The 26,521-nt window shown below is 42.6% G+C and overlaps 1 protein-coding gene across 1 annotated transcript in view; it reads right to left on the reverse strand.

The window, feature by feature from the left end:
* LOC120871385 (E3 ubiquitin-protein ligase TRIM71-like) overlaps window positions 1-26,046 on the reverse strand; it is a 64,549-nt gene extending 38,503 nt beyond the window's left edge. The window contains 1 exon segment of the mRNA XM_040251284.1: window positions 25,909-26,046. Within this exon segment, the coding sequence (XP_040107218.1) occupies window positions 25,909-26,046 (138 nt within the window).
* Between the last annotated feature and the right edge of the window lie 475 nt (window positions 26,047-26,521).

The raw sequence follows: 26,521 nt of genomic DNA on the forward strand, positions 1-26,521 counted from the left end.
ATGGATGTGAGCTGTAGTGATTTCTTACCAAAGTATCTTTGCTAAAAATAAACCAATATTTAAATTGTACCATTCATTAAGTGTTTCTCCTTGCTGGAGGAAAACTTTTGTCTTACTTTGGTTTGGAAAGATTGCTTTTTGGACCTTTCTTTCAGGAAATCTTTATTGGAAATTTTACATGTCAAATAAAACTCTTTCTTGGAGGAAGAGGAGGGGGAGCAAGACCAGCAATTATACGTGTCTTCATTCCTCATGGCGCCCGGGGATGTCATAAGTGAGACCCATTTTATAGAGCAGGAAACTGACCACAACAGCCTAATCATCTTCCAGAAACAGCTTCCAGCACCTGCTGACCTGCCCCCGTCTGGCCCAGGTGCCCTCATTTCTGGGCTCAGCTACCTGGGTCTGCCCTCACCATCACCCTGGGGACCCTCGGCACTCTCTCCTATGCTGACACTCCCCTTTTCTGTGTCTTTCTCTGTCTAGCTTTGCTCCCTTTGGGGGGCAGAAATCTCATTCAGTGATTGATCATTTGTGACATCTTTTTTTTTTTTCCTTCTTTCTTTTTTGTAACTTTTTTGGCCACATCACACAGCATGTAGGGTCTTAGTTCCCCGGCCAGGGATTGAACCCACCCCCCCTGCAGTGGAAACGCAAAGTCCTAACTGCTGGACTGCTAAGGAAGTCCTATGAGAGCATTTTTGAACCACATCTATGTGACTCTTTTTTAAAGTTAGAGGATAATTGCTTTACAGTGTGTTGGTTTCTGCCATACAGCAACAGGGATAAGTCATAGCTATCAATCCCTGAGTTGGGAAAATTCCTTGGAGAAGGAAATGGCAACCCACTCCAGTTTCTTGCCTGGAAAATTGCATGGACAGAGGAGGCAGGAGGGCTATAGTCCATGGGGTTGCAAAGAGTTGGACATGACTTAGCAACTAAACCACCACCATTATATATATATGAGAAGGAAATGGCAACCCACTCCAGTATTCTTGCCTGGAAAATCCCATGGACAGAGGAGCCTGGTGGGCTACAGTCCACTGGGTCACAAAGAGTCGGACACAACTGAGCAACTTCACACACACACTATATATATATATATATATATATATATATATATATATGTCCCCTCCTTCTTGAGCCTCACTCCTACTCTGCCCATCCCACCCCTCTAGGTTGTCTTAGAGCGCCAGGCTGGGCCCCCTGTGTCATATCACAGCTTCCCATTAGTTATCGATTTTGCACATGGCAGGGTATATATGCCAGTGCTACTCTCTTAATTCATCCCACACTCTCCTTCCCTACAGTGTCCATTCTCTATGTCTATGTCTTCATCGCTTACCTGCAAATAGGTTCATCTGTACCATTTTTAAAACCAAATGACAAGGGACTTCCCTGCTGATCCAGTGGCTGAGACTCTGCGCTCCCAATGCAAGGGGCCCAGTTTGATCCCTAGTCAGGGAGTTAGATCCCACATGCTGCAAGTAAGACCTGGTGCAACCAAATAAATATCAAAAAAAGAGAAAAGGATGAGCCCCACTTCAGTGCCCGCATGAATGTTGGCGTTCGTGATCAGGTTGGTGGGGTGTAAGTACTCTAGGGCATACGGCCCATGGGTTTTACTGCAGCTTTCCTTAAAGGAGGGATCTTGAGTAGGGGAGGCTGCAGTTACAACCACCTGCGGTATTCATTCAACAAGAAAGAAGCCCCAGGGAGTGGCCTGGGGGAGCGAACGTGACAGGGAGTGTCCAAGTGGAGACGGACAGTGAGAGTCACAGCCCACAGATGAGAATGGCAGGATTTTCAGCATGGCACACTGCACACCTCATCCCTACTAAAACACATCTGAGGATGAAAACAATATGCAGGGTTTTCCCCTGGGCCCAGGGAAGCTGGTTCAGCACAGAGAAAATTGTATGCAATCCGGGGAAATAAATTAGAATATGCAAAGCTGCTAAATACAATACCATTCATATAGACACTAAAAAGGCACATAATTTGATGAAGACAAACCAATGCCCTCCCTCTTTCCCAATTGCCACCTCTTTCTTCCCACTCCAGTGAATCATTTTTATTTTGATTGCTATAGTTTATGGAAAGAAAAAAAAATAATCTTTATTTAGAATGGGAAAATGTTTGCATATAACAAATCTGCTCTTCTCTGCCCTGTTCACCCGTAATAAAAGTTGATTCTAATAACTGTGTGTGAGTCTCTTTAAGATAATCTGATATGCACGCACATATTTCCTAATGGAAAATTCTCTTCTAAAGAGAAAGCTCAGACTACTAGATAAATATTTTATTCTCGTGCTGATCAGTTTTCTATATAAATATCATCTTCTCCTTCGACCCCTCCCAATACAGCAAGAAAATGTTTTCCTGCAAAAGAATTGAGAAAGCCTGCCTGTTTTTGCTCCAGGGTAATGGAATATATTTATCGATGCTGAATAAATGACGTGAGTCAGGAGTTCAACTATGGAAGGTCCCGAGGCTCTTACTAATCTTATAAAGATGAAGCATCCTGGGATTCTAAATAAACGAGACACATCTAGTCCTTAAAAGCACACTCAATTCATAATTTTAACCCGGTGTTCCTGCATTTTTCAGGGTCAATAGCAAAATGCAATATCCTCACATCTATTTGGTTTTTAGCGATCTTATCTTTGGGGATCAGAATCTCATCAGAGAAAATGAACTAAAGGATAAATCAGCATAACTGTAAATAGTCTCTGCTTGCAGCAAAATATCTAACACAATCCAAATTCTCCCTCATCCATTGTTCTGGGGACCAGGAGAAACACAATGTCAACTCCTTAGACAAGCAAATGCCTGCCTACTAGAGCTCCAGAAAGAGTGTCTTATGATATTTGAGATTTGTTTCAAGACTTCTTTCCTCTCATGCACAGTCTGAGAAAATAATATTCACCGTAATGACATTCTGAGTAATGAATGCTAGTTCCTCAGTGTTTATGCAGTGGTCACAAGATACAGAGCATTGAAAAACTTGCACACTCTTGTCTAAGAATTTTCACTTAGAAATACTACGAAGTTGACACCTGTATGCAATTTTTTGAAAGTTGTTTCATCAAACTGTAACAGATCTTCAAAGTACACGAATCAGAAGAGTAGAGCTTCTGAAGAGGAAAGGAGGGAATGGGATGAATTGGGAGATTGGGATTGACATATGTACACGATGGATACTACATATAAACTAGATGAGTAATGAGAACCTACTGTTTAGCACAGGGAACTCAATGCTCTTTGATGACCTGAATGGGAAGGAAATCCAAAAACAAGGGGATATATGTATATGTATAGCTGATGCACTTTGCTGCACAGCAGAAACTAACACAACACTTTAAAGCAACTATATTCCCATAAACTTTTTTTAAAAAAAAGAAGAGTATACCTTGATAAATTACCACACAGGGAATACGCATGTACAGCTTCCACCTAGGTCAATAAATAAAACATAGGAATGTCCTCAAATTCCCTGTGATTTGCCTTCCTGGTCACTACACACACTCACTCCCCCAACTCCCATATGTCAACACCCCAGCCAGTTGAAGTTTACATAGATGGAATTATCACGGTTATATATCCTTTATTGCCTGGTTTATTTCATTCTGAATTTGGTAAGAGCCATCTACCTTTGATGGATATCTATGATGCGTTCATTTTCTCTTTGTACATGATATATTTACGCTTGCGTGCATGCATGCTAAGTTGCTTCAGTCATGTTCGACTCTGCAACCCTATGGACTGCTGCCCACTTGGCTTCTCTGTCCATGGATTCTCCAGGCAAAAATACTGGAAGGGGTTGCCACTTCCTCCTCCAGGGGATCTTCCCAAACAAGGAATCAAACTCCGCATCTTTTAACTTTGGTATATTTGAAATATATCAAGGTGCATTTTAACCCATTATACTGAGAATTTAGGTTTGTCTGTTGTGGGGCTGTTTTAATTATCCCACTAATACCATTCCTGTACACATGCTTTGGTGCACCAAGTGAAATTGCTGGATTGGAGTCTATAAATATGTTCCATTTAGATAATACCAACTGGTTTCCTACAATGGTTGGGCTAGTTTTGATTTCCACCTGTAGACTATGAGAAAGCCCGTTAATCAAAATCCTCACCAATACTGGGAATTTGTCTGGCTTTCAAAATCTTTAGCTATATAGATAGGTATATAAGCAATGCTGTTGTGGTTCTAATTGTCTATGACAAATGAGCTCGAAAACACTTTGATATATTTATTGATTGTGGAATATCAGCAATCCATTCCCCAATATTTACAAGTGCCTTTTCCAGTGGTTAAGACTCTGCTCCCAGTGCAGGAGGCATGGGTTCCATCCCTGGATGGGGAACAAACATCCTGAATGCTTCAGGGCATATCACATGGCAAAAAATAAGGCCATTATACATATATAAAAATAAATAAAAGTGCCTTTTCAAATGACAACAAAAAATTAAAAAGAAAAAAGAAAGCAAAAATAAAAGAGACTTTTCAAGAATTCTGCCATTTTTCTAAATGTCTTTTGCTGATTGAGTTATAGAAGTTCTATATGTCTCAGATATGAGCCTTTGGTTGATTTTATATATGCAAATATTTTATCTCATTCTAGTTTAACTTTCCATGTTCTTTATGTGGTCTTTTAAAAAAACAGAAGCTCCCAGTTTTAATGTAGTCTAATTCATCAAAATCTGTACCCATTGCTTATTATGTCTGGCTTAAGAAATCTTTGCTTATACAAACAGCAGGTTTTCCTATAAAAGTTCTATGTCTTACCGTTTGCCTATAGCTTTAAGAGTCCCATGAATCTGGTTTTTGTATATGTTTTGGGGTAGTGATCATAATTTTTTTCCAGATGATATCTGAATAACTCAGCACCATTTATTGAAGAGTCCACTTCCCTACCATGCTATAGGGTTACGTTTGCCATCAGTCAATGGTCCATAGAGGTGCCGATCTCTTTCTGGGAGCTCTATTCTGTTCCACTGGTCTGTTTATCTTTCTCTGTATCATTACTGTACTGATGCAATAGCTAAAACATTTTATTATATCTGTTAGAGTCATTTCTCCAAAGTCACCTCTTTTCTTAAACATTTTTTTGGCTATTCCAGGCTCCTAAGATTTCACATAAATCTTAGAATCAACTGATCATTGAATACCTTCTGGGATTTTCACTGATGTTATATAAAACTGTATTAACATGTTTTCAGTACTAAGAAATCCATGAAACATAGTATATCCCACTGTATAACCATTCTTTAATTGATCTGAATGATGCTTTATAGTTCTCATTGTAGAAGTCTTAAATATTTTTCATTAGACTTAGTATCCGTTATCTGCTCTAGAAGTTGGTGATAAACAGAGAAGCCCGGCGTGCTGCAGTCCATGGGGTTGAAAAAGAGTCAGACACAACTGAGCAACTGAACTGAACCGATCTTCTTTATTCTACTTTAAATGGAAACATTACTTAACTTCATTTTCTAAGTGTCTGTTACTGTGATACAAAAATATAATTGATTTCTTATATTGATTTGGTGTGCAAGTTATCTGAATACATTTACATATTGATTTAAAAAGTCTTTATATTCTTTTAGCTATACAATCATGCCATCTACAAATAATGACAGTTTCTTTATTCAATCCTTAAATATATTTTTTTTCTTTCTATCACTCATGAGACTGGCTATTACTTCTGTACAATGGTTAATACAAGTAGTGATACTAGGTGCCTTTGGTCTCATTTGCAGTTACAGAAAGATGGATTTCAATATTTTGCCATTAGGTATGATTTGCTGTAATGGGCTTTCCAGGTGGCTCAGTGGTAAAGAATCCCCCTGTGAATACAGGAGATGCAGGTTCAATCCCTGGGTTAGAAAGATCCCCTGGAGAAGGAAATGGCAACCTACCTTCGTATTCTGGCCTGGGAAATCCCATGGACAAGAGGAGCCTGACAGGCTACAGTCCATGAGGTCGCAAAAGAGTCGGACGTGACTTGGCAACTAAACAACAACAAAATGACTTGTTGTAAGTTATATCTTGTGAATATTCTATCACAGGTCAATATACTCTCCTACTTATGGCTTTACATCTTTCCTTTTTATATCATGGACATGAAGAAATTTTCAGATTTTTTCTCCATCTATTAAGATAATTACTGAATTTTTCTCTTTTATTTGCTAATAATTTTGTGTCCTTTCCCCATTCAATGTTTCAGGAAATATTTTACTGATATTATAAACTAGCCATAAATATTTTATTTTAAAAAATATCTTCACATTGAAATTTTTTTTGAAGTATGAAATCTTCCTATTTTTCTCACAATTCCACCCCCAGAGGTTTTCACTCTTAATCTTTTGGTGCAGAATCTTGCCAAATTTTCCTCTGTAGGAGTCCAAACTTAAATGAAATTATTAAACATATGATCTACTGTCTTCTTAGCATAGTTCTCCTTGAGAATAAGATATTGCTGTAGCTAAATCTGTATTTGATCGCCTGATAGAGAAAAACATATTTTTAGTTTGTGATTTTTCCAGATTTAGTAAAGATAGTTATATAAAAAGTTACATAACTGTCTGGCTAAAATCCCAATGAGTTCTTGAACAAGCTCATCAAATCAGTAAAATTAATACCAGTCAGCTGAATCTGGTAAACTGATATTTTTAGTACCCAAATTGAAATGCTTTAATACATTTTTTAAACCCCAGATATCTTTATTGGATCAGCTAGAAATTTAATGCAGCATAGAGGAAATAGCATGGACTCTTGAATCTTCCCTTTATCCATCTTTTCACCTGATGTTGTGGGGCTCCCCAGGTGGTGCTAGTGGTAAAGAATCCGCCTGTCCCTGCAGGAGACAGGAGATACTGCTGTGATCCCTGGGTGGAGAAGATTCCCTGGAGCAGGAAATGGCAAGCTGTTCCAGTATTCTTGCCTGAAAAATCCCATGGGCAAAGGTCCCTGATGGGCTACAGTCCATAGGACCACAAAGAGTCAGACACAGCTGAGTGACAGAGCACACAACTGGTGTTGTGGGGCTACTTAAGACATACCTGGTTGGGCATCTGGGTTGCTCTGGAGAGAGGGGTGAACAGGACAGCTGGGGCCCCTGCCTCCACAGCGAAGACAGAAACGAAACATCAGCAGTGCAATGTACTATTATCGATAGAATGACCTGGAAGCACGCAGCACACACATTCAGGAGGAAAAATGACCTTCAGCTAATGGAATCTGGAAACAGTGGAGACAGATCACAGAGATTCCCATGAATGAGTCTGGATTTTATCCGCAGGGCAATAGAAGTCACACAGCCCATCTTACACAGGGCAGTGCTGTAGTTGTGCTGGGTTGCCCAGTAAGAAGTCATGGAAAAAGCCCAACAAGCTTTTTGGCCAACCCAATATTTGTGTTTGAAATTCATCGAAAACTCCTTCCTGTTCTCTGGGGCCATTGTAACAGGCCAATGACAGACGATAGAGCCTAGATTAACACTAGAGCCGACCAAGAGCACGGTTAGAAGAGAAACATGGCCAGGAGGTAGAATTCAGTAGACTTTGTGATCAGATAGAGAAGAGAGGAGAGAGAAAAAAACCAAAGGCAATATTCTCATTGTTCCCATGAATAACTGGGTATGTAACAGAGACCCAGGAGCTGCCTAGGGGGTCAGCAAAGTTGGCTCGGACAGGACCTTCCATTGTGGGGGAGGCTACTGAACTGAACAGCATCTCTGAGCCCTCCCCACCCCGAGGACAGTTGTTGTTTCATTTGCTAAGTCGTATCTAACTCCTTGCAGACCCATGAACCGCAGCACACCAGGCTTCCCTATCCTTCACTATCTCCAGGACAGTCATCATAACCATAAAGAGTTTCGTAAAACATGCACTATCCACTTGTTATTTTCCATTCAATATTTTAGAAAATACTTTATTAATATTATAAACTAGTCATAAATATCTTATTTTGAAATATCTTCACATTGAAATAGCTGTTCACTTTGGTTAAGCTGAAATGCTTAACCAAGGTGAACTCAAATGTGCCCGGCCACGATCCAATAGAATCAGAATCATTTCCTCCCATTTTACAGATGAGATTGCTGAAGCTCACAAGGATCGTGAGATGGCCCAAGGATGCTCAGTTCACCTCCCTGCTAAGCTGAACTTAGAAAGCTGACGGCAGGTTATAACTTTTCTGGGCTCCATCCCTTCTGTTGGAAGGGAAGATCAGACCCACCTTGGAAGATGTGAGGGTAAAGGGAGTCTAATAGTCACAATGTCCTGAGACCACACCCTTGAGTGTTACATGAGTCTACACCCAGAGCAGAGTGAGAGCTGCGGAAGGAAGCCTCATTAATGCACTTCACCTTGGAGTGACCATATCCAGCACCCACAGAAGATGGCAAAGGCTCCTGCAAACAGCAGGCTCCCTGGGAACACTGTGAATCCCCCATGCCTGCCAAGGGACTCCAGAGATGTGCCTGAATTTCTCTGGGCCTCAGCTTTGCCACCTGTAAATTGGATCACAAGCATTCCTCCTGCTCAGGGTTGCTGGAGAGTTTAAGCGGATTTCTGTCCTACCCCTTGGAGCCTGGAGTAAGGGCTCAGTGGTGGTCACTCACCACAGACTACCCTGGGGCAGCAGGGACAAGTGAAACACACAGAAATGCAGGGCCAGGCCTTGAGGCCACCCCAGGTCATGGGGAAGGGGAGCTAACAGCTGTCCTCGTAGCTCATCTGTAGTTCAAAGAAACACTTGTTATTTCTGCCCTTTGTCAGCCTGAAACCACAGGCAGGTCAGGTGTGATCAGAGACTTATCCTTAGCTGCCCAGAGGCCATTCAGCTCCAAACTAAGTAAGCTAGAGGAAAGTGAAAGTGAAGTTGCTCAGTCGTGTCTGACTCTTTGCAACCCCATGGACTGTAGCCTACCAGGCTCCTCCATCCATGGAATTTTCCAGGCAAGAGTACTGGAGTGGATTGCCATTTCCTTCTCCAGGGGATCTTCCAGATTGAACCCAGGTCTCCTGCATTTCAGGCAGACACTTTACCATCTGAGCCACCAAAGAAGCTAGAGGAATAAAGGATTAATTCATAGATGATTAATTACAGAGAGATTTATTTTTAAAGAAGGGCACAATTTAAGGATGTTTAGTTGAGGAAATATGTGGAATGACATCATACTTAGTTTCTGGACTTTTACGTAATATGAACCATCTTCCAGGGTCAGGACTAGGGTGAAACAGGCAAGGCATCCAGGACTCAGAATTTAAGGAGGCACCAGTGCTTGGGTATGTGTCTGCACCCACACAGCCAGAGAGCAAGTGATGCCTTAAATTTTGCACCCTGGGATGTGGAGAAAAGGGAATTCTCTTACACTGTTGTTGGCAGTATAAACTGGTGCAGCCACTATGGAGAACAGTACAAGATTCCTTTAAAAACTAAAAGTAGAACTACCATATGACACAGCAATCCCACGCCTGGGTATACACCCAAGAAGAAGCATAATTCCAAAAGATATATACGCCCCAGTGTTCAGTGCAGCATTCTTTGTAATACTCAGGGGATGCAAGCAACCTAAATGTCCATCAACAGAAGAAGAGATAAAAGAAGATGTGGTACATATACACAATGGAACATTACTCAGCCATGAAAAAGGAATGAAGCTGTGCAATTTGCAGAGATGTAGATAGACCTAGAGACTGTTATACAGAGTGAAGGAACTCAAACAGGAAAACAAATATCATATAATATTGCTTATGTGTTGAATCTAGAAAAATGATATACAGATGAACTTATTTCCAAAGCAGAAACAGAGAGACAGACTTAGAGAATGAATATATGAATATGGGGGTGGGAGGGCGTGGGGTGGGATGAACTGGGAGATTGGTATTGACACATATGCACTGTTGATATTGTGTATTTATAAAACAGATGACTAATGAGAATCCACTGCATAGCGCAAGGAACAACACAATGCTCTGTGTTGATCTAAATGGGAAGGAAACCCAAGAAAGGGTGGATCTGTGTATATGGATAGTTGATTCACTTCGCTGTACAGCAGAAACTAACACAACATTGTAAAACAACTACACTCCCATAAAAATTAATTAAAAGCAAACAAACTAATGTGTACCCCGAGAACTTGCTTTCAGGCCCTAGTCTAGCCCCTGCCACCATTACAAAGTTAAAATTTTCATGTAATTGGTCTCAGTAAATTACTCAAGCCTCATTGCTGCCAGGCTGAGAGTCACAGCCAGAGAAGGAAAAAGATACTCCTACCCTCTTGTCTCCTGCCAAGACTGGAGGCCAGTCTCTCCACCTGCTACTGTCTCTGTGATCTACCCCACTTGATGGGGATTTCTCAATCCCCACCAAATGATTTCCTATGATCTTAGTAACAGCTGATGATAGGCACCCCATAAAACTGCAGAGTGGATCCTAAGCTGAAAAACAGATCCTAGTCTTTTTTGCCTCATGGAAGGACTTGAACTAGGAAACCCTCGGAGCTTTGGGGGTTCTAAGTGTTTCCTGGTAGAAAGGACACTTTTCCTGTTTGACACTTTGCATTCTGTACCATTCTGGGTCCAGCTTGGTGACAACTTAAATGTCATGCCACCAAGGTCAGAATCACCTTGACATATTTTTACTCAGTCTTGGAGTCAGCATTCTGATAGTATCAGTAGTGAGTGCAATACGTAATCACTCTCTTATGTAGCAGACACTGAGAATTTTCACTGTAACCATAACCTTGGCTCCAAAGAAAGATGCTATTATTGCCATATTTTAAATATAGAACAGCTAGCTAGTATGAGAGAGAGAGTGTGTGTATTACTCCTCTACATACTTTATCTCTTTTCATTTATGGAACTTTCATAGCATCTGCAGAAGGTATTCCCATTTCACAGATGAGATTGAGGGAGATACATGCTTGACAAGCTATGGAAAAGTTAACAATTGTGTTTAATCATCTGTATTTTGTCCATGCTATGAGTAGCTTCATGTGTTTCAAAAATTTTTAACATTCCCTTCTAGGAACTTCCCTACTAGTCCAGTGGTTAAGAATCCACCTTCCTTCGTAAAGGACAAAATGATTCCTGGCCAGAGAACTAAGAACTCACATGCCATGGAGCAACAAAGAGCCTGCGTACTGCAACTAAGACCTGTAGCCTTCCAGGTTCCTCTTCTGTGGGATTCTCCAGGCAAGAATACTGGAGTGAGTTGCCATGCCCTCCTCCAGGGGATCTTCCTGACCCAGGGACCGAACCCACATCTCTTCTGTTTCCTGCATTGGCAGGCGGGTTGTTTACCACTAGCGCCACCTGGGAAGCCTGAGCCACCACAAAAGACCCCAACTGAGACTCAACAGAATCAAAATCAAACAAATAAATGTAAAAAAGATTCCCTTCTAAATTACAAAAAAATCAGTATATCAATCAATATGTAGACATTAAAGCTTTATAAATTTGCAATACTTATAACATCATTATTCTTTTCCCTAATAGGGCAGGTAATCAATGTTACTTGGAAAGGGAAAGCTATAGTGTGGACCCTGAAACAGAAGTATAATCAGTCATATCACATCACAGATGTGAGCAGGCCTCCATGACAACCATTCTGTGTTGGGATAAATGTGTAAACGTAAAAGTGGAGACTTGCACCTCAGTCAGTGGGCAGGATGAATACTAGCAGGGCTTCTTTTTTATAATTATTTTTCATAAACTACCACAACCTCCAATAGATGGGGATATAATGGAAACAGTGACAGACTTTATTTTCTTGAGCTCATAAATCACTGCAGATGGAGACTGCATCTATGAAATTAAAAGACACTTGCTCCTTGGAAGAAAAGCTATGACCAACATAGACAGCATATTAAAAAGCAGAGACATTACTTTGCCAACAAAGCTCTCTCTATTCAAAGCTATATTTTTCCAGCAGTCATGTATGGATGTGAGAGTTGGACTATAAAGAAAGCTGAGTGCCAAAGAATTGATGCTTTTGAACTGTGGTGTTGGAGAATATTCTTGAGAGTCCCTTGGACTGCAAGGAGATCAAACCAGTCAATCATAACGAAAATCAGTCCTGAATATTCATTGGAAGAACGGATGCTGAAGCTGAAGCTCCAATACTTTGGCCACCTGATTTGAAGAACTAACTCATTGGAAAAGACCCTGATGCTGGGAAAGATCGAAGGCAGGAGGAGAAGGGGACAACAGAGGATGAGATGGTTGGATGACATCACCGACTCAATGGACATGAAATTGAGAAGGCTCTGGGGGTTGATAATGAACAGGGAAGCCTGGTTTGCTGCAGTCCATGGGGTTGCAAAGAGTCGAACACGACTGAACGACTGAACAGAACTGAACTGAACCACAACCCCCAGTACTGTATCCCCTTACTGAGTGGAAGATACATGAGCTGAAGACCTAGAGATGATCTTGTTGAGTGAAGTAAGTCAGGTAGAGAAAAAGAAATATCGTAGGACACCCCTTATAAGAGGAATCTAAGAAGAAATGATACAAATGAACATATTTACAAAACAGAAACAAACTCATAGACTTAGAGGACCAGCTTATAGTTACCAGGGGGGAAGGTTGGTGGGGGGCAGGGATAGTTAGGGAGTTTGGGATGGACATGTACACACTGCTATATTTAAAATGGATAACCAACAAGGACCTACTGTGTAGCACAGGGAACTCTGCCCAATGTTATACGGCAGAGACTTCCCTAGGGGTGCAGTGGATAAGGAATCCATCTGTCAATGCAGGGGACACTGGTTCAATCTCTGGTCCAGGAAGATCGCACATGCTTCAGGGCTACAGAGCCCATGCTCTAAAACAAGAGAACCCACCCTTCAACGAAGAGTAACCCCTGCTCACCACAACTAGAGAAAGCCCACACAAAGCAATGAAGACTCTGCACAGCCAAAAAAAAAAAAAAAGGTATATGGCAGCCTGGGTAGGAGGGGATTTCAGGGGAGAATGGTACATATATATGTATGGCTGAGTCCCTTTGCTTTACACCTGAAATTATCACAACATTGTTAAGCAGCTATGTGCTCAGGCACTTCAGTCGTGTCCGACTCTCTGTGACCCTATGGACTTTAGCCCACCAGGCTCCTCTGTCCATGGGGTACTCCAGGCAAGGATACTGAAGTGGGTTGCCCTGCCCTTTTCCAGAGGATCTTCCCAACCCAGGGACTGAACACCCATCTCTTGCTTCTCCTGCACTGCAGGCAGATTCTTTACCACTGAGTCACCTGGGAAGTCCACTAAGTGGCTACGTGCTGTGCTGTGCTTAGTCACTCAATCATGTCCAACTCTTTTCGACCCCACGGACTGTAGCCCACCTGGCTCCTCTGTGCGGGGATTCTCCAGGCAAGAATACTGGAGTGTGTTGCCACATTCCAATACAAAATTAGGAGTTCTTTTGAAAAAAACATATCATAAAGAGATTGCAAAAGTAATGGACAGGGAAAGAACAAGAGAAAGTAGAAGATAGTGGACAGGGAGTGAATGCAAGGCAGAGAAAAAGAAAACAGCACCTGCCTACCCACAGGAAATTCAAATCCCATGTTGCATTTCCTATAATAAAAGTCATCACCAAGCTTTATGTTAAGCTTTGGTTAACAGGGATAAAATGTAAGCTCTCAGTGACAGAGAATCATGCTTTGAGATTCGTCCCAATACATTATTCATAAGTTGTACTTAAGCGACTGAGACACTGAGTATACTTTCTCTCACAAACATAAACTCAAGGGCCAAGGAACATTTACCTGGAGATCTTGGATGCTCAGTTTCATAGGAGCTGCAGGTTCACTGCATGACTGATGGGTATTCCTTTCACATGTGGAATTTCTAAGACTCTTGCCTCTCTTCCTCGCCAAGGGGATGGGTATTTCACTCAAGACCCTCTGAAAGATTTTTACTAGAATAAGGGTCTTAAGTCATCAGTTGTGGGATCATGGACTGACCATCTAATTCACTGTGCCTCTAAATGAGATCAGGGATACAATATATAACATCTGTCATGTATTTTAAGCCAACACATTTGCAGTAATTTTTTCCAGCAGCAATAGAGTGCTAAGAAATATGACCCTTAGTTCCCCAAGAGTCTGATCATAGCCTGATTCAACAAGCATCACAGACTTGTCTGGTGGTCCAGTGGCTAAGACTCTGAGCTCCCAGTGAAAGAGGCCTGGGTTTGATCCCTGATCAGGGGACTAGATCCTTTATGCCACAACTAAAAGATCTTGCATTGTGCAACTAAGACCTGGTGCAGCCAAATATACACATAATAAATTTCTTAAAAACACAAGCATCACTTAAGTTTAAAATAAAATATCACCTCCCTGTGAGGACGCTCCCTGACTCCCTAGCTACGTAAAATCACATATCCTTCTCTCTCCTTATGCCCTAGAGATGCTCTGTTCCATCACTCTGACTTGAACAATACATCATTCATTGAAACTATCTATGTGTTTATCACCAGGTACCCGCCATATTGGGACATGGGCTCCTACGGGCAGCGATCTTATATGCTCTATTCCTGATTGCCTCTGTCACCCAGAATAAAGTTCACTACAAAAAGATACTGGAAAGAAGGCTTGTCAAGATGAGCAAGAAGGCAGATGTTCACACATTACCTCTGTCAAGTGTAATGTAGAAAGGGGAGACACGGGTAGCCCAGTGGTTAAGACTCCACACTTCCAGTCCTGGGGGGAGTTGGTTCCCTCCCTGGCCATGGAACTAAGATCCCACATGCCACATGGAATGGTCAAAAAGAAAAAGAAAAGGGAGATATATATGGGCTCTAGAGTCAGACTGTTGGGTCCTGTTACTAACTCCTTCATTTACCACGTCTGTGCAACTCTGGGAATTTGCTTCAACTCCCTGAAGCTCTGATTTTTCATGTACAAGTGGTGGTATACATTGTGTCTAGTTCCCAGGGCTGCTGTGACGATACCCCGAGGAAACTCTCATGCAATCTGCCTGGCACATTAAAGACCAGTCTGAGCTTTTGTCTGAGATGATCTGGGATGAGTTTCCAGGAGGCATCCCCCATTCTCTTGTTCCCCTGCAATTACTAGGAGAAGAGCTTGCCCTCATCTTCTCCTTGGATATTTATCACACCTTGACTCAGCTTGACTTAAAAGCTTTCAGGAGAGAACTCCAATAAAAGACACATGTTCTGGAATGGACTTAAAAACTTTTTGCATTTTAATTTTTGCATGTAAATTATACTCGTATCTTTCATTGTGAGTGACAAGCCCATCTCAAATGAGTTTCAGAAAAAAGAGAATGTTTTGGTTCATGTGCCAGATGAAGGAAATGATTCAGGGAGTCATTGCTTCAGGTATGGCTGGATCCAGGGCCTGAGAAATAGAATATGTTCTTTTTCTATCTCTCCATTGCTCAACTCCTCCCACCCAGGCTGCAAAGACTGAGGGGGAAGTGGGAGGAGGCCTCAAAGAAGCATTGATGGTATTGATACAAAAGGAACAGAGGATGGGAAACAAGATGGTGAAAAACTCAAAGAAAAGGTGTTCTGCCTACTCCTTGAAGCTGGAGAGGCCTGGAGAAAAGAAAGCTTGCTGAAGGAAAATGTCACTTAGATTGCTAAAGAAAATTTACACCAGCAATGATGAGGTTCTTTAGAGACAATATAAAAAAGAGTTTTATTTCCATGTGCGGTTGTCAAAACAGAGAGTCTTCTCTGGTCCCTGGCAGGTGAATCTATTGTCTTTGTGAAGGCTGCAGGTTTACTTCTGAAACTCTCCAGTGTGGGTACCCAGTGTGATTAAAAGCTCCCTCCTAAAGTCTGAAGTTCCAAGGACTTCCCTAGTGGTCCAGTGGTTTAAACTCCGTGCGTCAAAGCAGGGGACTCGGGTTCAATCCCTGGCCAAGGAACTAAGGTCCCATATGCTAAGTGGTACAGCCAAAACTTACTTTTAAAAATTAAAAAGTCTGCAGTTCTGTCCTTCAGGTCTTCAGACATCCATATACAAAAAGGTTTCATATGTGACCAGCTCTTATGGGCTGCACTGTGCTCCCCCCAAATTCATAGGTTGAAGTCCTAATACCCAGTGCCTCAAAATGTGACCGCATTGGGAATCAAGTTCATTGAAGATGCAAATACTTTTTAAAATATTAGTTGTGGCAAGTGAAATCCTTAGTTGTGACATGCAAACTCCTAGTTGTGGCATGTGGGATCCAGTTCCTTGACCAGGGATCGAACCCAGGTCCCCTGTATTGGGAGCATTGGCGTATTAGCCAGTGGACCAACAGGGAAGTTCCACTGATGTAATTCCTAAACATGAGGTCATTAGGGTGGCCTCTTATCTAACATGACTGGTGTTCTTCTGAGAAGTGGACATTTGGAGACAGACAGACACAGAACGCCATGTGAAGGTGAAGGCAGGGATTGGGGTGATACTTCTCCAAGTTAAGGAAAGCCAAGGATCACCCAGAAACCACCAGCGGCTAGGCGAGAAGCTGTAACAGATTCTTCCTTGGAGCCTCCACAAGGAACCAACCCTGCCCACACTTTGCCCTTGGACATCAAGCCTCCAGAACTGTGAAGACATTTCTGCCATTTAAGCATCTGTGATACTTCATCCCAACAGCTCTTGTAAATGAGCACACCTGCCAAGGAAATGTGAAGCTGGATGTGAGATGAACAGATTCCTGGGGTCAAAATGCCAAGGGAAAGCCCAGGGCCCATCACCCACTTCTGATGGCTTTTGTCCGTGCCCTTAAAGCATCTCAGTGGAAATTGGGCACAGTGAGATTATGGTATGGGAGCTGGCAGCAAGTAACAGCGGCATGGGAACCACCATAGGTGCATCGATTGTCCTCAGAAAATTTTTTGTGATTAAGAAATCAGCTGGGGGAAGTCAGCTGATGACAAGCAGCCTACATAATGCAGGTTTTGCAAAATATCATTAAATTGTCACAGGCCCACTGTTTCCACAATGATGTACAATAATTCTGCGATGCTAGCCCAAACCAGGCAAAGTAATCTCCTTATGCAAAATGTATGCGATTAATAAAAGATGAACATTTTTATGCAGCTGTCCTTGCCCTTCCAAATACTAATTATATTTATTCCTTTTTATTCATGCAAAGTTTTGTTATATAAATGTAATCATGGTTTTGAAAATCCATAACTGTGTGCAGGACAGCAACGCTGATCTCATCTCTTCAGCTAAGACTTACAAAGTGTTTCATTAAAATGAGGTTCTGCCCTGAGGTTCATCCAATGAATTGAATGTGTGACAATAGAATAATGCCACAAGCATACCAGGTACTTTTAAAAAACTCTTTACTTATTATCAGGCAATGTTGCTAGAAAATTTCCTTGTCTCCAAAGTGATGGAGAAAGGGGGTCAGGAATTAAACCATCTACAAGCCCCTGTATCCTTGTCTTTTGAAGTAAAATGCTGACTCAAGAGTTAATGATGGGGAAATGTGAAGATGTAGAAACAAACCATGGCTGTTGGGGCTAAGAAACTGGTAACAATTTAGACTATAATTCTGCCACATCACAGCATCACCAAATGCCCAGTTCCCTGAACGACACAGATTAAAGTCCTGACACACATTCCTAAGTTGTTTTTTACAGGAAGCAGACCCCCTCCAGATGAAAATTGCAGATCAAAAGAACAGAGACCCTAGACTGGTTGAAACCAGAAAGTGGATGATGTTTGAAACTTCACCTTGATGCCAACCAATCCAAGAACTGTCCACAAGCTGATCGCTCCTTGTCCCTTGAACACTGTAAAAGTCCTCCCTAACCCCTCCAGGGTGGATCACATGGTCTTCAGGGCATTAGCCTGCTGTGGCCGCCTTTGCCTGGCAAAGAAATAAAAGCTACTTTTTCCTACCTCACCCAAAATTCTGTCTCTATGTTTCTGTTCAGCACCAGTGAACAGAAGCCAAGTTTCAGCAACAGAAAGATGGCAAACATAGAAACATGTCTGTTTCACAAAAGTCTTTGTTCTACCTTTTTATTTCCTGGTTTGTACTGGGTGGTGGGGGTGGGGAGGGGGGATGAAAGCATCAGTTCAGTTCAGTGCAGTCACTCAGTCGTGTCCGACTCTTTGTGACCCCATGAATCGCAGCACGCCAGGCCTCCCTGTCCATCACCAACTCCCAGAGTTCACTCAGACTCGCGTCCATCGAGTCAGTGATGCCATCCAGCCATCTCATCCTCTGTCGTCCCCTTCTCCTCCTGCCTCCAATCCCTCCCAGCATCAGAGTCTTTCAGCGAGTCAACTCTTCGCATGAAGTGGCCAAAGTACTGGAGTTTCAGCTTCAGCATCATCCCCTCCAAACAAATCCCAGGGCTGATCTCCTTTAGGATGGACTGGTTGGATCTCCTTGCAGTCCAAGGGACTCTCAAGAGTCTTCTCCAACACCACAGTTCAAAAGCATCAATTCTTTGGCACTCAGCTTTCTTTATAGTCCAACTCTCACATCCATACATGACCACCGGAAAAACCATAGCCTTGACTAGATGAATCTTTGTTGGCAAAGTAATGCCTCTGCTTTTCAATATGCTATCTAGGTTGGTCATAACTTTCCTTCCAAGGAGTAAGCGTCTTTTAATCATCAGTCTTGCGGAAACAGTGTGGGGTGGGGGGGGGAGGGAAGGTTCCTCAGACACAGAACTCTTGTAGATTTCTTTGAAGTCATTTGGTCAAAGTTCTGGTTTTACAGAAATGGCAGAGGAACCAGAGATCAAATTGCCAACATCCACTGGATCATCGAAAAAGCAAGAGAGTTCCAGAAAACATCTATTCCTGCTTTATTGACTATGCCAAAGCCTTTGACTGTGTGGATCACAATAAACTGTGGAAAATTCTGAAAGAGATGGGAATACCAGACCACCTGACCTGCCTCTTGAGAAACCTATATGCAGGTCAGGAAGCAACAGTTAGAAGTGGACATGGAACAACAGACTGGTTCCAAATAGGAAAAGGAGTATGTCAAGGCTGTATATTGTCACCCTGCTTATTTAACTTATATGCAGAGTACATCATGAGAAACGCTGAACTAGAAGAAGCACAAGCTAGAATCAAGATTGCCGGGAGAAATATCAATAACCTCAGATATGCAGATGACACCACCCTTATGGCAGAAAGTGAAGAGGAACTAAAAGTCTCTTGATGAAAGTGAAAGAGGAGAGTGAAAACACTGGCTTAAGGCTCAACATTCAGAAAATGAAGATCATGGTCCCATCACTTCATGGGAAATAGATGGGGAAACAGTGGAAACAGTGTCAGACTTTATTTTGGGGGGCTCCAAAATCACTGCAGATGGTGACTGCAGCCATAAAATTAAAAGACGCTTACTTCTTGGAAGGAAAGTTATGACCAACCTAGATAGCATATTGAAAAGCAGAGATATCACCTTGCCAACCAAGGTCCGTCTAGTCAAGGCTATGGTTTTTCCAGTAGTCATATATGGATGTGAGAGTTGGACTATGAAGAAGGCTGAGCACCGAAGAATTGATGCTTTTGAACTGTGGTGTTGGAGAAGACTCTTGAGAGTCCCTTGGACTGCAAGGAGATCCAACCAGTCCATTCTGAAGGAGATCAGTCCTGGGTGTTCATTGGAAGGAGTGATGCTGAGGCTGAAACTCTAATACTTTGGCCATCTCATGTGAAGAGTTGACTCATTGGAAAAGATCCTGATGCTGGGAGAGATTGGGGGCAGGAGGAGAAGGGGACGATGGAGGATGAGATGGCTGGATGGCATCACCGACTCCATGCACGTGAGTCTGGGTGAACTCCGGGAGTTGGTAATGGACAGGGAGGCCTGGCATGCTGCAATTCATGGGATCGCAAAGAGTCGGACACAACTGAGCAACTGAACTTAACTAAATGGAAGGTTCTTAAACTCCCATCTCCTGCAGTACTTCCCAGTGTCCTTGGCTGGAGAAAGCACAAGGGAAGATGGCAGGGAGGGTTGTTCAGAGATATTTATGATGCATAAAAGATCCTGTGGAAGTGAAAGAATGGTTTTTCTGTGGCCTCTTAACAAGCACAGGGCATACACTTAAATGGAGGGAGAAAAATGTAACATGGTATCCAGTTTCCCTCTAGGTAAGAAAATCGTTTACAACTAATCCCATCTCTTGGACTTTGTTCTTTCCAGGGCACCATGTTGTGCAAGACTCACCAAGGAATGTTCACGCTTGAGCATATCTGCCCTGGGTCCTCCTTGAGAGGTTTCTCCTTAACCTTTAAAGCATTCCTGTGCCTACAAGGTTCTCCTGAGCTGACAGTGATGTTAGTGATGTGAAAACTTGCTGATGAAGGAAGATACATGTTTCTTTGTGTAAAAGAGGTGGCCAGAAGGAGGTGCTAATTTGCACTGGTTTTTAGAAATGAATCTGTCAGCATCACAAGAATTTACACACAGGTCTGTAAAAAGGAGGGTTTCTCCAATGGCCCACAAGGTGAAGAATCTGCCTGCAATGCAGGAGATGATGTGGTTTCAATCCCTGGGCCAGGAAGATCCCCTGGAGGAGGAAATGGCAACCCATTCCAGTATTTTTGCCTGAAAAATCCCATGGATAGAGGAGCGTGGCATGCTACAGTCCATTGGGTCATAAAAGAGTTGGACATGACTGAGCACCTAAGTACACAATAAGGAAAAAAAAATCCAGGACAGAGGAGACTCACTTCTTCTGGTTAAAGTGAAGTGAAAGTTGCTCAGTTGTGTCTGACTCTTTGCGACCCCATGGACTATACAGTTCATGGAATTCTCTAGGCCAGAATACTGGAGTGGGTAGCCTTTCCCTTTTCCGGGGGATCTTCCCAACCCAGGGGTTGAACCCAGGTCTCCCACATTGCAGGCGGATTCCTTACCAGCTGAGCCACAGAGTAAAGGCAGGTCATTTATGTAGTAGTGAAGTTTTAGGATCAAGTCAGGGAGAGACAGAAGAGGTTAATGATCAAACTCCTCATTTATGCTGTAGCATACCTACCCTATTTTTCTACAGTAATCTTTTTAACAAATGCACTTTTCTCCCACCAACACTTATGATCTCAATAGTATAGATCAGCAGAACTATCAATATTAAAACTTTTTAATATTCAAAGAACGTATTTGCCCTCTTGAGCAAGAAGCCTTAGGGAACAACTCGATTTTAAGTTGATGGGATATGGACCAGGTATACCTATAATCTGAATTTTATGGTAGCTGCTGTATGGAGAAGGAAATGGCAATCCACTCCAGTATTCTTGCCTAGAGAATCCCGAGGACAGGGCAGCCTGGTGGGCTGCTGTCCATAGGGTCACACAGTTGGACACGGCTGAAGCAACTTTGTATGCATGCATTGAAGAAGGAAATGGCAACCCACTCCAGTATTCTTGCCTGGAGAATCCCAGGGACAGAGGAGCCTGGTGGGCTACTGTCTATGGGGTCACACAGAGTCAGATACGACTGAAGCAACTTAGCAGCAGGAGCAGCTGTATAAATATTCACCAACATTTTCTTTATCTCTTTAAGATGATGTAAGGCCCAGCGTAACATTCTCTCCTGTGTGAAAACCAGAAAACAGCAGATCTGGGACCACACTGCTTAGGAGCCTTTATAAAGGTTTTTCCCTATGCCTAAACTACAAAACATATGATTTCTTTCTTTTGGCCACCCAGCATGTGGGATCTTAGTTCCCTGACCAGGGATCAAACCTGTGCCCCTGGCACAGGAAGCATATGTCCCTAAATCATATGATTCTTATTGAACACTGCTTTCCTTCTAAGAGTCTGAAATTTTGGTATGTACCAGGCAGAAGGTATGAACAGCTCTCAATAAACACCCTGGATGTTGAGTCTCTAATAAACTGGCTAGTAGTCATCATCTCACTCATGTTGTCATAAATTGAGACTGGTGGAATTAAAGAAATTCTGTGCAACTCCCTGGGAAGGGGACTTTGTAATCTTGAACCCAGTTTCTTGCAGATCCTTCCATAGGTTGTTTCCCTTTGATGATTTTGCTTTATATAGATATTTTTTGCTGGCCTCGTTTCTGTTCACAGAAGATCAATGGATCTTCAAGAAGAATGTGGTTTTCTTCTCATTTTATCCCTAAACAAACTTTGTGAGTCTATTTAGGATGACCAGACATCACATGAAACATTAAAATACCCTTAACCCAGTACACAGACAACTTGTGTATTCATGGACTCTGTCTCATTAGCTTCATGGGAACCACGTCCCCCACATCATTACTGGATCGTGGCCTCCAGGATTTCTCAGGAGAAAGGTTTATACTGATTTTTCTCCTATCGCCGTTTTCCTTCTTGAATTTGTTAATGCAAAGCTGAGTCTTAAATTCCTCACAGAACTGAGACATTAGCGGAGGGTGGAAAGATATCCATCCGGCTTCAGCTGATAATGCCTTTAATATGCTGGGAAGCTTTGGGCTCTGTGCCTTATGATCAATTATGCAAGTTCATTCTTCTGCTCCTCTGGGCTCAGACGTGAAGTTTTTGTCTTAAGTAGCAAGAGCCAGTCCCTATGGCCTTAAGATAGGAGGAAACCACTGAGAACCCACAGCCCCAGGCCCATCCAGCTGTGCTCACAGCATCCAGACCACTGGTCCAAAACAATTCCATGCAGCTCAAATCTCGAAACAAATTCAATGCTGGAGATCTTACCCTGATATCTGCAGGCTATTTTGCTTCTCAAAAGTCTGTTCTGAGCCTCCCTTGTTTTTTCCAAGATTGACCTGCACAGTGTTAAAAACTAAGTTAAATTTATTGCCAGTATATAAAGACAGAGAGATTTTAAATCACATTCCAGATTTCTGGCATCTTGTGAAATATTCAGAATGTCTGTCTTTCTAAGGACCACCCATCAACATGAGGATACCTAAGAGAGAGGTTGTCCATTTTTTCTCTCTGATGTTTAGCCAACTTCCCTTCACCTTCCTGGCCCTGGCATTTTATTTAGCAGTTTATTTACTTTTGGTCACCCTCTGTGGCTTGCAGGAACTCAGTTCCCCAACCAGGGATGGAACCTGGGCCACAGCAGTGAAGGCTCTGTTAGGTATAGGGTCCTAACCACTAGGCCACTAGGGAGCTCCCAGGGGCATTTTAATTTCCATTGCCTGATTCTAAAGTTTTACATGGGCATGATTTCCACACTGACATGCCTAGTAGGAGCCCATGTGTTGATTCTATCACATTTTTTTTTTTTAACAAGTCTTCTTTCAAAAAATAAATAAAGCCCATTTGAGGATGCCCACAGCAGCCTTCCTGTGGACTTCCCTGGTGGCTCAGATGGTAAAGCGTCTACCTACAATGTGGGAGACCCAGGTTCAATCCCTGGGTCAGGAAGATCCAGAGAAGGAAATGGCAACCCACTCCAATGTTCTTCCTGGAAAATCCCATGGACAGAGGAATCTGGTAGGCTACAGTCCATGAGGTTGCCAAGAGTCAGACATGACTGAGTGACTTCACTTTCACTTACAGCAGCTTAGCAACTGCTTACCACGTTAATGGCAGGAATTCTGGCATCAGCCTGCCTGAACTGAGACCTGGCTCTGAAACTGTCCTAAGCACATGTGGGCAATCCCAGGCACTGCTTCTGTTTCCTCATCTGCAAAATAGGGATAATATTGTTATCTACCTTATAGATGCTTCCCAGGTGGCGTTAGTGGTAAAGAACCCACCTACCAATGCAGGAGACATAAGAGATATAGGTTCAATCTCTGGGTTCAGAAGATCCCCTGGAGAAAGAAATGGCAACCCACTCCATTATTCATGCCTGGAAAATTCCATGGACAGAGGAGCCTGGTGGGCTAGAGTCCATGGGGTCACAAAGAGTTGGACACAACTAAACACCACCCACCTTATTGATAGATAACTAGACCGATTTTTTTTTTCAAGACACTATTTTTCATTTTCCCTGGTAATAGTAATCTTTTTAGGGTTTTGTTTTGTTTATTTTTTGGCCACACCACACAGCTTGTGGGATCTTACTTCCCCAACTGGGGATGGAACTCAGGCCCATAGCAGTGAAGGTGTGGAGTCTTAACCATGGACTCCTGGGGAAATCCCATAGTAATCTTCTTTGAAAAAAATTGAGCAAAAAATTTAAAGTAAGGTTTCTAGTGTTTTTGAAGCTTTGTTGGTCTGAATTACTTGGTTGAAGTGTCTATTGATGACAGGGTCCTTTGATAACCATGAGACTCATGCTACTTTCTGCTAGAGTATCAGTGAGAACCATCAACTCAGACATTCTCCAAATCTTCCTTCTATGCTCTACTTCTGTCCATTTGCTCCTGCTTGGGACCATGTTGCTGTCACCAGCAGAGCAGGATTCAGAGAGACCTAGCTGAAGTGGACAGTAAAGGAGCAATAGTTTCGGTTTTGTTTTTTGTTTTCCAGGGGTTCAGAAATAAAACTCATGCTGAGGAGTCAATGGATAAAGAAATCTCAGTTTTGGAAATTCAAAATGGAGCATGTAGTTATCAGAGAGATAGGAATGCATTTGAAGTTGCTGGAAGGACTTCCCTGATGGTGCAGTGGCTAAGACTTCATGCTTCCACTCCTGGGAGCATGGGTTCAGTCCCTGGTCAGGGAACTAAGATCCCACATGCCACCTGGCACACCCCAAAAATAAATATAACTCTTAAAAAAAAGCAAATGAGGCCCCAGGCAGTGACATAGGCTGGTGGAAGGAAGAGCTTTAAACTGATCCAGTTTAATTCTAGGATCTGTCATGTTCTTACCAGAAAAACCCCTGGACCCAGGGGGCAATATGGCAGACCTCACAGACACCCAGAGCCAAGGAACCATTGGCAAGCACATTAAATTTACATAATATTTTAGGGGGGGAAATGGAGACAACCACAATATTTGCCTGGCTTTGTGCCTTCCTTCCTGGCAAACTTGCATAGCACTGGCCTGAGCCTTTCAGCTCAAAAATTGGCTTCCAGGCAACTGGGAAGAGCCTAGAAACCCAGCACCTGCGATTGTGTATTTTTATGTCTATTTTTTTGAGTCGAAGATAAAGTGACTTTGTCTCATTTGTCTCTTATCCAAATCACTGCTGGTTTGGGGGCATCACCTGCTTTCTATATTCCAAAATGTCCCAAGGTTAGAGCAATAAAATCTCTTTTTGCTGAATTCAAGAAACAGGGAGATGACGGCTGCAGGTGCCAAAATCCATAATGGAATTTGTCTGCAAAGCCACTTGTGGATTGCCTACTCCCATCTCTGTGTCCCAGATGGACCAGATGTTGGGTGGAAAAAGGGCAGCAAACAGCAGAAATGAGGACACCTGTCTACTTTCCCTGGACTTCCCCCCCCCCCTTCTTCCATGCTCAGGAAGGTTCAAGAATAGCAGAAAGAATTCTGAACTGTAGACCCAGTGAGGTCACCACTCAGTTCCATAACTCTGGGGGCACCAGTCACATTGTGTTTTAAGGGAAGAGTTTGGATTTTTTGGCGAGGGGACCACTTGGGAGATTGGAAACCTCAGGGTTTCTTGATTGTTAATGAACTCTTATCCACCAGAGCAAACACATTAAAAATTATTTACATTTAATCATACTGAAATGCATTTCTCAAATCATTAGTGCTTCTAGAACGTGCCTTGTACATAGAACGAATACAGCAAGTAAATCTGGTTTCATCAAGTGGCATCAATAGATCAATGACGGAAGACAGATTTGTTGCTGGCATGACGTGTTTACTGAAGAGAGAGGTCAGTGCGGATTGGGCCAAGCACTGAACTTTGGATGCATTTTCTCACCAAATACTTCCAACAATGCTCTGCCATTGGTGTTACTGGCACTTTGTTGCACAGATAGAAGGCTGAGAAACATAGAGGTTCACTGTCTCATAAGAGATGGAGGCCAGCATTGAATGGTAACCCTCACATCCAGCCAGCCATCTGCTGGCCTGGCCACCTTCTCCTCATCATCAATTTCAGTCATCCTTACTCCACAGCTGGCCACTTTCATAAAATTCACCATTCCAATACCTTCCATAATGGCCTTGGATAGCAAAGAGCCCATTGTTGGAGAATGAAATAGTGGTCGACATTCAGAACAGCAAAGGAATAAGGATTGGGGACTCAGGGTTATGATGGCTTGTAAAACAAGACACCCCCATTTGAGTCCTATATCAAAACCACTAAGTTTTAATATCTGTTATCAGAGGCAGCCACACTCTTCCAAATGACAAAATTGCATAAGGAAACCATGGAAACTCACCCCTCCACCAAACACACACACACAAACAGCCAAGACCCATCCATCATGCCAAGAGACCAGGGGGCAGCCTTTATCTTGCACACATCACTCTCTGAGTGATTTCCTACTCACTATGGTCATTTGGGAGGCAATTTGCAAACACCATCACTGCCCCCACCAACTTGATAAAAGATATGTTGGCAGCACTGAGAGGCAGATGGGTATAGAGAAAGCAAAATAAAGAAGGGTCAAGCGCTTCCCTTAAAATTCTGCCTTGCAACACAAGGGACACCGGTTC

This window comes from Oryx dammah, unplaced genomic scaffold (genome assembly GCF_014754425.2).
Source record: "Oryx dammah isolate SB20612 unplaced genomic scaffold, SCBI_Odam_1.1 HiC_scaffold_12, whole genome shotgun sequence".
Classification (NCBI taxonomy): domain Eukaryota; kingdom Metazoa; phylum Chordata; class Mammalia; order Artiodactyla; family Bovidae; genus Oryx; species Oryx dammah.